The sequence below is a fragment of the Anser anser genome (genome assembly GCF_964211835.1).
Source record: "Anser anser genome assembly, chromosome: 5".
NCBI lineage: Eukaryota > Metazoa > Chordata > Aves > Anseriformes > Anatidae > Anser > Anser anser.
The window spans coordinates 53,982,662-53,996,061 of NC_139725.1; the positions used below are offsets into that span (position 1 = coordinate 53,982,662).

Here is a 13,400-nt window from a genome sequence, read left to right on the forward strand (position 1 = left end):
ACAGCTAAATGGAATCATATTAGAAGTTTTTATTGCCGAGACAGAACAAGGAAAATTACATTATAGGCAGGCCCTGCCAGATAACTTGCAATAAAATTCCCAGGCACGAATATTTATCTCACGGCGGCTTTGTTTGCAGCCTACTTACCCAGGTTTGAATTAAGGTTGGGCCCTTCTTTAGCTCTCATCACCATCCAGGTGCTGTACATCAATCACGGTGCCCACGCTGCTCTGTAAATTGGGAACCGCTGAGGGACAAGTAAGCAGTGAGGCAGTGGTAACACGCCCACAGCCACGTGGGACGCGGGTGGCAGAGGCAGGCAGAACACGGAAAGACTTCTCTGCCAGCCCCAGCCCTGGGCGTGGGATGCTCTGGGGCCCTGCACCCCTTCCTCCGCTGCCGTGCAGCTGCAGAGGGGTTAACAGCTCTCAAAAAAGTGAGTGTGCTGTGCAGCTATGAACCAGGCTGATTTCGCCCTTCCTTCCTTCAAAGCCCCTTCCCTCCTTCCCTCCTGCATCTTCTCGTGCCCCTGGCGCTGTGCCTTGCTCTCGGAGGGGTCCGTACCGATGGCACCCTGGCTCCTGGCTGGCTGCAAGAGGGACATTTCCCTCTTGCAATGACCAGCACTGGTTCCTCTGCAAACCCCGCTGCCAAGTGCTGTATGCCTGAGCACAGGACTCCCTCGGCACAGCCAGGGAGCGCCCAGCTCTGCTGCGTGCCCAGTCAGCCTGGCAGATGACCCAAAGGCACGGTGACACTTGGTTATTCCCATTACCATGTGCCCACTGTGCAGAAAGCCTGCCGGCATCCAGTCCTAACCAAGCAGTCCCTCCTGGTGCATGTATGTGGCAGCACGGTCCCGCATTCCCAAAGCCGCAGTGGGCTGCGTTGTACTGTGAATGGCTGGACACCCTGCCACCAGAGGCATGACAAGAGACCGGTGGGATGCTGTGCAGAAAGACACTGGCATCCCAGCACAACGCCGTCCTGCTGGCCCTGGCCACCAGCAGGAGTGAGTGCGGGAGTCGCCAGTGCTTCCCATTAGCATCTCCCCTATCAAATGGAGGGGCCTTATTGCAGATGCTAATCTCCTTCAGCGTGACTTAATTTGCTCCCTTTAATCACGGAAAGCAGCTGGCCACGGAGACGCTCAAATCCATGAATTAACGGCTGGACCCGCAGAGGGGCCGGGCTCTGCCTGCACAGCGCAGCCGTCCCGTCAGACAACGGGCATCTGCGGGGCCGCCACCGAGCTCGCGGAAATCTGCTTCTGTATCCCGAAGTGCTTACATGGCCCTTTTGGTTAATAGAGAAACCATTTAACTGCTTCGTCTCTTTCTGAGCACAAACACCGAGGACAAAAGAAGAGCCGTCCTCCCCGGCAGTCAGGGCACCCCGCTCGCTGCAGGGGCTGTGCCGGGGCACCGAAGGGAAGGGAGGCTTTCAGGGCCTGCCGAGACAGAATAAACAAAGCCAGGACATTGTTTGCAACCGGGTCGCATCTGCAAACAGGAAGGGCGTCTGTTATCAGCCCCACACGAACGCTGGGTCGCGGCTCCAGCCCTAGGAAACTCCTCGGTGCCCGCAAGCTGCTGAGACAGCTTCCTCCGGCTGCGGATACGAAGGGCGAGCAGTTGTCCTTTGGTGTACGCCGTCAAAAAGCACCACTGCCAGCTTCAGCTGCCCCCCAGGCTACGAAATCATTACCGACATGACAGATTCGGAGCACTTTCAGCCCGTAACCACCTGACAGAAACAAACAGGAGTGCTGCGGACAGCACTAGCCCACGCCGCGCCCACGGTCGGAGTGCACTAACTGCAGCTGACTCACAGGGGCACTGTCAGCACAACTATTTGGAGAGGTGCTGGCTCCTTCAGCAGAGGAACACCAAGCACGTTGGATTTCAGAAGGAAGCAGCGGATGTTTTTAAGACTTGCCTGACTTTGAAGCACATCCCCTGGTCTGGGGATGGCCCAGCTGGGAACGCCCAGAGACGGTGTGCAGATGTCGGTTGTCCCCAAGGCCACAATTCTCCCCAGGTCTCCACCTCGTCTTGGCTGCTCTGGCCATTGCTGGTGAAGCAGCCTGCTCCGAGGTTTTGGGGCATGAGGGTCTGCAGCAGAGCCCCCATATTTAGCCCAGACCCACTGACGTCCCCACACTTAACGCACGTGGCAGTGAAGGTGAGAATGTAGAGCAGAACATCAGAGCACTGACTTTTCCCGCCCCCCGCAGTTACCTGTACCGGTGGATGGTGGATACGGACTGTCAGCACCTCTTTTGCTCATCAAATCCCCAAACTTTGTCATTGCCCAACTTTGTGCTGGTTGGCTGCTGTGGGCAAAAAAGCCACCCACTGCTCAGAGACCCCAGAACAGCAGCTGATGAAGGGCGGCCGCCTTTAAAAATGCATTGGCTTGTTCTCAGCCACTCGTGGCACGCTCTGAAGTTTCACAATAGCCCTCCCCGGGCTGCGAATTTCTGCCTCTCTCCCCACCAACCTTTCATTTTTATTTTCCCTCCCGCAGCCTATTGCCGCAGCGGCAAAAGGGCTGCCGTGAATTTCTGCCTTTGTCTGCTCGGCGGCAGCAGCGCGGCGGTGCCAGCGGGAAGGAGCTGCCTCCTGCCATTGTTCCCCCGCGCCCACAAAGGCAGCCCAGCCGCGGGGAGGGCGATCGGTGGCCCCAGCAGGGTGCCCTCCTCCGGCACACCCAGCGGGAGCGGCGAAACCCACAGGGCTCCTCCAGGTGCTGCCGCTGGCCACCAGCCCCGGCGCGACGGGAGCTGTCATCTCTGGCTGTTTCAAACCTGGTTTTAAAAGCCAGGTCAGCTTCAAGAAGGCAGTCCAGTTCTCCTCCCGGAGAGGAATGGATTTACTCCCACGCGAGCCATGGGAGGGATGAGCAAACCTGCCCCGGCTGCCCCCCGCCGGGACCAGGCTTGGGCCACAGCCACGCTTCCCTCTGCTCTCTGCTGATGCCAGGCTGGTGCAGGATAAACTTGGTAATGCCCCTGCAGGGAGCTGAGGGAGAGAGACTGAGTCATTTTCTTGCTGTTCCTCTGCCCTAACCCTTGTAAGGGAGAGGACCGAGACCACCGTAGCTCCGGCTAGAAGACAGGACTGGCAGTGGGCCGGGTTCAGGCACCGCGTGCCCTCGCACCACCTCCCCTCGCCGCCTCTGCCGCAGGCTCAGCAGACAGCCGGCACGTCAGCCGAGGAGTCTCCCGTCATCCATTTCCCCCCCATCTCACGGCTTCTCTTTACACCTACACACCACAAACATTTGGGTTTGTTTTTATCAGAACGTACGTGCCATATGGTAAACGGAATACGCTCTCCACGAGCGTCTTTGCAAAGCAGAGCTACAAAACGCGGCCGGTGGTGATGGGGGAAGGCAAGGGCAGGAGCCAAGCACGCCAGAGGAGCAGAGGCGAGCAGAAGCACGGTGCTGCAGCCAGGCAGCCTGAGCTCAGCCCCAGACCTGGGCTTTGCTTTTTGGAGGAAACAGTCGCTGGAGAAAAATGCAATGGGAGGCAGTGGTACGGAGACAAACCTCTGCTAAGTGCCTCCACCTCTCTGCTACAGCACCACTCCTGTCCTGCTCGCCTGTGCTTCCCTGCAGACCTCCCAGGTTTTGCTACAGGATGGATCTAGGAAGGAAAAAGGTACTGCCTCTTCCCAGCCTGGCCTCCAGTCTTAAGCAGACTCCTGAGAGACACAGGGTTGGATACCTGGAGGGAGCAAATCTCACTTTTCTTCAGGAGGTACTTAAAGCAGGGGCTGCTAGGGTGGGAAAGGGCACCATCATCTACCTCTGTCTTCTCAAAAGAATGAGCTTTGCTCAGCCCTCACGAAGCATACCCGTAGGCACTTTTCCCTGGGGACGGAGCTCAGGACCTGGGATGACCTCAGGTGCCTTCCTCCAGCTCCAGCCTCCCGCACTGGTAGGGGCTGCTGCCCCTCAGCAAGGGATCGTGCACAGAGCTAGTGCAGTGCAACTCCACACAAAACCTTAGGGACGGGGAAGGCAGTATTTATCTGAACCTAAAGTGACACCACTCACACCCCCACTCCGACAAACACACCCACCTAAAGGTGCGTGTCCGCGTGGTGTGGTCGGGTCACTGTGTCTGACACTGGGGACAGGGCCACCAGCTGGCGAGTCCCAGTGACAGCTCTGGCATTCCTCTTGCTGATGGCAGAGAACTGGCGTTTTTTGGACAGATTTTTTACAGCCTTCACGAGTCAGTGGTTACTATGGGCTGATCTTTATCTCAGAGTCCTGCTTACTCACCCCCCATAAACCCCATGAAGCTGCTGCCTGTTGTCTCCTTTCCCTCCTTTCGGGTACCTTATCTAAGCCTTCCCCCTGGAACAACAGGCAGCGCGATGGCACATCCCATGTAACCTCGCCACCACTCCCCCCTTATCAGGGAACGGGTCTTCCAGCGACAAGCCATCTGCGCCGTGCCCTTATCAAAGCACAGACCTCCTGGTCCTGATGCAAACCACACATCCCCCGGTGTTTACCCAGTTGTTTGCTGTCAGTTGTGCCTTTGGTTATCAGCGCGGGCCATTCCTGCATCCCTGGCTCAAGCATTCCTTCTGCTGTGTTCACACACGCGCTTCCATCCCCACTAACCCTAATGTTTCCATTGCAGACCTCTGCAGTTACTTCCCCCAGCGGCAGGACTCCTATTACAAATCACACCAACGCTGCTAGTAGGTTTTAAGTCTAAGCCAGCCAGGCTAGCCCCAATTTTTACTAAAAGGCTCGTTTACCTTTAGCGGTGTTTCGTGCCAATGTGGACAAATGGCTCCTCCAGGCAGCTGGCTGAGGGGCTTGTCAAGGTGAAGGCACCTCCAGCCACAGCAGCTCACTGCCTTCGGGCTGCCCTCCCGTGCCTGGGCACTAAGATGTGCCTGGCACAGCCATGGGGTGGCGGGCAGGAATGAGGACTGCTGCAGGGGCTGTGTGTTTGCACAGGCTGCCACAGCACCCAACAAGAGGCAGACGCCAAAAGGAGCGGAGAAATGACAGGGACACAAGCCGTGGGCCATGCCGCAGCCCCAGCACTCGTCCTCAGCTTTGCTTAGAGATCTCGAATGCTCCAGAAACCAGCAACCGAGATTCTACCTCTTAGCAAATGAATTGCTGAAATGTGACTATTAGTAACAAACTAGCAGCCTTGCTGCTGTGGATGGGGAGTTTCCTTGTCCCCCACGCCTTCTCCCCATGTCAGGATCACACCCGGCAATTATTAGGTGTGCACAACAGGTTAAGCACTCAGTAAGGTAACTTTATAGAGAGAGAGATTCCACCTCCCAGTCTTCATTCATCACTAGATTAATGATGGAGAAAGCCTGTGAGAGAAACAACTCGACAGCAATGCTACAGTGTTCCAAAAATTAAATACTGCCTTTTAGTATGCATCCCTGGAGGATCCTGGAGTGCTTAGTGCTATTTAACTCAGTGATAAAGAAATGCCTGAAAACCATGCTATGGGGTAGGTGATTTCCCACCCAGCCCCTTTGAAGGAAAAACGTAGGTACAGAGAGGTGAACGAAGCTACACGTGTTCATGGGAGGAGAGTCCCTCCACGACGGCAGGCAGAGATTCCAGTCCAGACTCACAGAACCGTGCTGAGAGGGCTCCTCTTCCCCTGCAACTGCCAATTACCTGAAACTGTCATTTTTCTTCTAGAATTCTCAGTGTTAGCAAAATATAACTTCCATCTCACTAACCAGAGGTGAGATACATGAATGGGCAATCCAGGCTCCTTAGACAATGCCAACAAAGAGAACTTCAGGTCAGTAACTCCCCCCGGTATTGTTATAAACTCCAGACAAGCTCTGAGCTGGACGAGTTTCCAGGACAGGCTGAGCATCACCTTCTCTGCACTCTCTAGCCACAGGTCTGAGACTCCCCTGTAGCCAACAGCTCCCTGCGGTAAATCAGAGGGCCGCTAACTGGAGTGTGATAACTCACCCCAAGTGCTGTCCCATCCACATGAGGAGCCGTGAAGGAAACACATACATGGGTGAAAAGATCTGTTTTAGGTACCACAGAGAGCCAAAGTACAAAGACAAAGCATCAGCCCAGGTTAACAAACGAAAGCACAAGTTCTCCAAGGATGCCATGGGATCATTTCCATCAGTGGCACCCCGACACCAAGCTGGCTGGTGGATCCTCAGCAGTACAACACTTACAGGTAGCCCAAAGTCAGCTCCTACGCCTGGGACATCACTGGGCTCGAGGATGAGCTGGTCTGGAGGCTGCTGGTGATGGGAAGGATCAAGCCAGCCCAACCTGCTTGCCTTGGAGCCTGTCCCTTCCCTTGCAATGGCCTGGGAACTAAGGCCTGGGACTTCTACTGGATATTTGGAAACTGCTGCACACCACAGAGCAAATCTGTAATTCTCTGCCTGCAGGAACAGCCAGAGCGTCTGCACAGACTGCAATTGTGAGTGTCGTCTGATTCCGTGCCTTGAGCACGCCCCGGTGTCCATGATCCGGGATTCATTAGAGAAAACAAACGGTTTCATTAACTGAGGTATGTCAGGGCCGAGGAGCAATGGAGTGATGCCTGTGTGCAAACCCAGTGACAGTGAGGGATGTACTGAGTAACTTCCCCAAATAGTTGCACGGACAGAGACAATGATGAAACCCTGCACAGACGTGACAGGTGCGGAGCCAACACCGATTGTCCACCATCACTCACCCGAAAGAAGCCCGTACACACACAGAGGAACGATTTCTCACAAACTCACGCCTGCTGTCAAAAAAGGCTGCAGAAAAAGGCAGGTATGTCTAGGTGCCCACTTTCTGGGAGGTGCCTGAGATATTCAGAGAAATCTGCAGGGATTTGCGATCGTTCTCTTTCATCACAAAAACAGTGTATCTTATCAAGCTCCAAAACAAAGGGATTTTGGTAGGAACAGAGCAGAGCAGACAGAGCAGTCTCCTCGCGGGCTCCTCATACAAGGGAAGTGAAGCAAAATGCCCCAGAGCAGCTCTACAGGGAAGGCATTTCCCAGGCCAAACCCCCTGTGCCCTCCTTGTAAAGTCTCCTGACTGCTACCCGGGGAACAAAGAAAAGAGGATATTCAGCCTCACATTTCATTTACGTGGTTTTGCCTCGGTGTTGGTTTTTGGTTTTGGCTGGAGGTTCTCCATTCATTCTGGGCTCTCCTTTCACACTGCGTGGAGTTTCATCTACGTAATCTTTCTTAAATTATTCCTCTCCCCGCCTCATTTACAACTCTAAAAGGAACGCTAAACATAGAGAATAAAAAGCAGGCAGCCAACGTATAATTGTCACCAGCACAGGTGGTGTCCCAGGCACTTGGGCAAACATCTGGAGGACAGTCATCTGTGCGCTGCGGGGCCGCAGGGAGGAGCCCCGGCAGCAGCACGCATTTGTCTTTTGCAAGAGCCTTCTCTGCCTCTAACCAAGATTATTCTGTCATGTGAGAAGAAGCAACACAGGCAAATCTCAGGAAACATAAACCTCATTTGTGCTACAGAAGAACCTGAAATGAATGTCCTAAGAACTTAATCACTGCAGCAATCCCAACTACATGTTGTCAGACACTTGGCACAACATTTTTTGCGTCACCCAAGAGTGGCTTCTTGACAGCAGGCATAAAGGGCATTTATGAAGAAGGAGCGGCAGGTATAACAAGGCTCACCCTTGCTTTAAAACACACACAGCAGTGACTGTCAGTTAGCCAAAAACCTGCACAGGGAAGTTAATGATCCACAATGTTTGGAGGTAAAGCTCCATGTTTCCAGGGGCTCCCCTTCCTTCAAACAGCTGCAACCTTCAGCTGGGTTTATTTTGTACACCACTGGTTTCGGGGCGAGCTGCCCCCTTAATCTCAGTGTGCAGCCCCGTGGTTCTTTGCCCACTTCCTGGGAAAGCTACAGCTCTTGTCTGTATAGGCAAGGAAAGGGATCTTACGTTTTGCAGGGCATCTTGATACTGCGGCAGGGAGGACAGCTGTGACTCAGAGTGGTACGGCGATAACCCTTTCCTCAAAGTCCTCAGATCCCCAGTGCTGGACTGCTGCAATGACAAAGACAGAAAATAGGACAGTCTGTATTAACAAGGAGAAGGAAAGTTGTGTCCCTTCTGCTGGATTAGCTTTTCCCACAACCACTTCTTTACTGTGAGCATTCCCGTAACTTCTCCCTGCAACAGCAGTTAAAGTGACCATTAGTAATAAAACACTTTTCCCAAGCCCACACCTGGAGAAAGCATTTGCAAGCAGCTGGAAGTTAAACTCTCAAGGTCTACTCCATTAAATGATACGGCGAGAAGGCATTTTTAATTTACCTGAGTTCATACATGTTAGTTAAAAACATTTGTTAAGATGCAAATGAAAACAGTTTTCAGACTCCAGATTAAAGTCAAATCAGTAAAATAAATCCACCAGGAGCCATTTTCTAGATCTTTTTCAAACAATGTCGGCTATTGCAATCACCTGCAGGTGGACAGCAATGAGAGTCCGTAAACAGTGCTGGTGTAATTCACCTAAGCTTGCAATAGGTGTGTGGAAGTAACAGTTTCTTATTTGGCTATCAATTAGTGTGCACCCGCAAGCCTTAAAGACAGTCATGTAAATAAAGGTAATCTATATGACTTGACAAACCATGGAGATAAATGTAATCAATCGTCGGCACTCAAAGGAAGCAGCAGCACTGGGTATAAGGGGAACACTGAATAATCTCAGGGCAAAGTTTCTGCCTCGTGTTACTTGTTCTCTCATTCTGTCATTCCAAAACAGGACAGTCTTAGAAAGAGAAGAGTTCCTCCTTTATGAAAGTACACCCATAGAAAGCCAATATACAAGTAGCCAGAATCAAGGGCCTGGGAGAAGATCATATCTTTTTATTAGCAATAAATATCCTCATTAACTTTACATATTTTTAAGAGTATAAAGCAATGCACTGTCCTTCATTTTAAAGCTATAAAATCATGATCTTTTAGATTTTTATGTTCCATTAAGGCTTCTGACTTGCATCTGCTGCAGAAATGATGTTTTCCACTTCAAAAGAACCAAAGAAAAACCACTGGTGCAATAAAATTTAACGGGAAGTCTCATAAATCAGCTCAACTGTATATAAAAAACCCTCAGTGACCCCAAAGGCCTGACCATAACCAAGACTTCAGGGAGTGTGGCTGCGCACGGATCTCAGAAATACGGAGAGTTCATTTCTGTTCTTCGCTCCCACTTTACAGAGAAGAATGAGTGCACTCAGACTGGATACATCATTTTCCATCAGTGTCAGAAACATTTTCTCGTCGCCACGTGTTCAGCCTTTGTTTTAGTTCAAAATGCTGTGTTCTGAAGGAAAAAACATCCCGTGTGACCCAGCGTGTTCACAGCCATTCCGGCCCACTCGGCCTATCGACTTTCATTTTACAAGCTGTGAAGGGACGGACAGTTTTCAAGAAAGTCATCACGAGAAATGGATGCTAGTCCTGCACCACCTATCCGCTGGGACCTGTTGTATCTCAGAGTCGGGCGACGTGGAATGGCTTCAGCATGGCGGATTGCTGGGATTCCCTTGGATTTACAAGGTGGCATTGGAGAGGATCACGGCCTACATTTCGTTTGTATTCCACAACAGTCGGAAACAGAAGGATTTGAAGAAGGAGATAACTTCTTCTGTAGCTAAAATGTGACTGGTACTAAACCAAGCTCCTGTCTCCTTCGTAAATCCTGTCGGAGGATGGTTGGAAGGTCAGAATGGAAGATGATGACAAGGTCTTTATTCTCCTGGCCTTGTCCCAGACATGTGATGTGCAGGGGTCTGTTGGTGGTTACACTGAAAGAATTTTAACCTGGCTGGTTCTGCTTCCACTGCCCTGCTGCACGCAACTGCTTCTTCATTGGTGTACGTGTATGGGGGGCAGAGACTTCCCAGAGAGGTCCTGACCCTCTGCTACCCACTCCTTCAGCGTGTCAGTCCGGGAGCTGATGGACCCTTCCCTGCCACCTGTGATGAATGGGCCCTTGCACCGGCAAGGGAAAGCAGAAGAAAAGAGCACAGCCAAAATGCGGGGCTGGAGCTGTGTGCCAGAGCCCCACGAAGTCAGAGACCTCCTCGAAGGCTGTGCTCCGTAAGGACGAGCACTTCATCTGTGTTCAGAGCCCCGCGTTCATCCACATCCCTTCAGACTTCTGCGATCGGCGCTGGGACAGGCAGCGTGCCACGTGTTTGTGGGGAGCCGGGCGTGCAGAAACGGGCATGAGAAAGAGATTAGGTGGACAGTTCTTTCTGTTCTCTAGAAACTTGTTCTCTTGCCCCAAAATCTCCGTGGGCTGGCCTGTGTTAGGTGTAGCATGTGCTTCATCACACTGCAAGTTGTCCTTGTATAGGTCAAAATGCCTTGCCCATCAGAGCAAGTAAGGACACCAGAGCTACGTCTGGTCAACGCACAACACTACAGCAGCTATAAATACGCTAGTTTAAACTGATTTAATTTAACTGACCTATGCTCCAGCCTGGAGCAAGAGTCTGCATTAATTTCAATTTGGCTTAAATTGGTTCAAATTGTGTTGGTAAATACACAGACACAGTCAAACCCCTGCTCTAACAAGTGTTTATAATGGATTAGTTCAATTGCTTTTTTTAAACAAATCCCATTTAAGACAGTGCACTTGTGTGTGACATAACTATTGTTAGGCTGTTTCAGTGACTGCCGATGACGAATCTGACCTAATGCATTCAATTTGATGGAAAGATTCCCACTGAGTTCAACGAACATCAAAACAAGCCCTTAATTAAAGAGAAGAAAAAAAAGGGGGGAGGGGGGAAACAACTCAAAACAAAGGAAAGAAAAGAAATCTAAGAAACAAAAATGTGGGACAGAGATATACCCAGAAGAGGAATTAGATGTTCTGGGCATGGGGTGGGCTTGGTAGAATCAAGAATCGTCATCATCTGCCGTTACTTATAATGTATCTGAGTTGGAGATGACCAAAGAACCACATTTCCTACTGCTGTTGGTAGGAAAGCATTTCATAAGCACTCCACTCACTGCAGTTTTACTTCTACACTTTCTAAAATTTGTTGCGAATCACATCTTACTCTAAGTAGTTTTTACAACAGCCCAACAATCACAGTTCTGCACTATTTATTTTTCTTGCACTAAAACCAAAAGTGCATTTTTTTTGCCATAGAAGGAAAATTGCTTTTCCTTCCTTTTTTAAATTAAAATGGTGTAGTGGCGCATATTCATCAGACCTCCCTAAACATTTACACATTTGTTGGGCTTGGCTGTCAGTGTTGGAGCTAACCAGAAAAAGAAAGTGAATCCCTCATTAAAAAGCAATATGACTAATGATGCATCAGAATGAGTAGCCATTACTCCACTTAAATCTAAATTAAAAATCCTGGTATTTGCATTGTCAATTCACTCACAAAATGAAATCTCTTATTACCTTACCCAATTTTCATTACTGAGATGTAAGTGGATCCCAAATTGCTTTTCTAGTCAGAATGGCATTTTAAAAGTACAATCGCTGATCATCTCTGTTCATCATCATTGTTGGAGATGATCTCAATTAATGTGCAACATGTCTATAATAAATTACCCTTCAGGTAAAATCACTTCACATTTCTGCACTTTCAAGGAATTTATCAGCAAAATAATTTCCATCTGAACTAAAACTTGCCATGGGAGAGCGCTTGAAGAGATTGAACTTGGGGGGGGGAATGTTTTCTAGGCTGAGGTGCAGAGAGATGAGGGACATTGAAAGAAAGGGAAACAGAGGGATCTGAGACACATTCAGCCTTAACCTGTTCAAATTTACAGCTTGCACAACCTGAAACACCCTTGTCCCCAGCAAAAGCCAACAAGTAGGCACTGTCTACTCTGGAGTAGCTCTTGCTCTTTTACTGTGAATTTTTTTCAAACACTCATTTCATCCAAATGTTTAAAAATAAGTAAATAAATAAATGAAATGAAATGCAAAGGGAATAGAGAAACATCTCCTGCCTTTCACAGTGCAGCAATGCGAAATCTCCCTTAGGTCTACCCCAGTGCCGCTCTACGTGCTGTTGCCTCCCTTCACCGGCTGATGAAACGCCTTCGCCTTCAGCACAAACCTGCGCTGCATGCTGCCACGCTGACAGCTCCACAGTGGTCCTCCAGACACAATAACTCTTTATTATCTGCAAGTAATGACGTGACACTTATCATGGCATTTTTCAGCTAGGCAGAACTTGAACTGACCCCGGGATATACTGCTGTTGGACCAAAGCCTGAGATCTTTGTCAGCCCCGTTATGAAAGAAGCGGACCTAAACGTGCTCCTCCCGGCAGGGAAGGGAGTTTTACCTACTCGTATCAGTGAGAAAAGAATGGGACCAACAAACTGTTTTTTGTAAAAATGGACTGCAAACCCAACTTTGTCACTGTACAAAATGGAAGCAATTTGATGATTACCATGGGTAGAAAGCGGTAAGCATTTTCCGTATAAAAAAATTTATCGTTTAACTAGTTAGAAATTAAGGTCTCGGTGCTTAACAAGTCCTACAATTACATTTAAAAAAAAAAAATCAGCAAACACTTGTGCCTATCAAAGCTTTCCATTATTCCAGCAGGGAGAAGAAATGGTGGCCTCTGACTTTTTGACCTGATGTGCTGAGTGATTCAATTTGAAAATAACACAAATAACACAAGAAGATGGATGGTGTTTGTGGTATTTTAAGGTCAAGGTACTATGAAGAAACATTTATTTTCCTTTCTGTTTCTGTCCAGTAAAGTCAGATCAGTGCTATGGCCATGTTGAACCAACTGTGAAGATAAAGCGTTGAAAACTTATGGACAAGTCAGACAAATTATCTTTTCTGTTACACTTTGGTGCTACTTCTGCTGGAAGGGAGAAAAAAGAAGGCAGGCATTTAATTCTGAGGCACTTTGATCTAACAAAATGGACCGTTCGCAACAGAAGTTAAATTCAGTAAGGGGCAGAAATCTACTTGACAGATATTTTCAGTATTTATGAAAGAGATTAGCAAAAAAAAGGAACGATTTCAATTAGAATTATGTGCTGAAGTGACTGAGGAAAATTAAAAAGCGACGCTGTCAGCTTCCAGTAATTCATGAATTAGCATTCAAAACAGGGTCGTTACATAAGTAGCCTTTAATTGAAAACACTATTTTCTCCTTTCACAGAAATTGTAACAGCTGAAGGCTGAACAGAGGTTAAAAAAAAAAAAAAAGGAATCATAAATGATCGGTTTGACTCTGTGCCCTACAGAAATATTAAAGCCTTTACTAATAATCACAGCTTCCCTTCTCCCTCTGGACCACGGGGTCACCTTGCAGCAGCTCAGGTGTCTGCCCACGAGCATCCCGTGCCTGCACACATCCCAGGCAC

General features: G+C 49.5%; 1 protein-coding gene across 3 annotated transcripts in view; it reads right to left on the reverse strand.

Moving 5' to 3' along the window:
* CCDC85C (coiled-coil domain containing 85C) overlaps positions 1-13,400 on the reverse strand; it is a 107,071-nt gene that overhangs the window by 18,132 nt on the left and 75,539 nt on the right. For all 3 annotated transcript variants that reach the window (XM_083836539.1, XM_083836537.1, XM_083836538.1), the window contains one exon: positions 7,968-8,072. In XM_083836539.1, the coding sequence (XP_083692665.1) occupies positions 7,968-8,072 (105 nt within the window). The remainder of the gene's footprint in view (positions 1-7,967; positions 8,073-13,400) is intronic.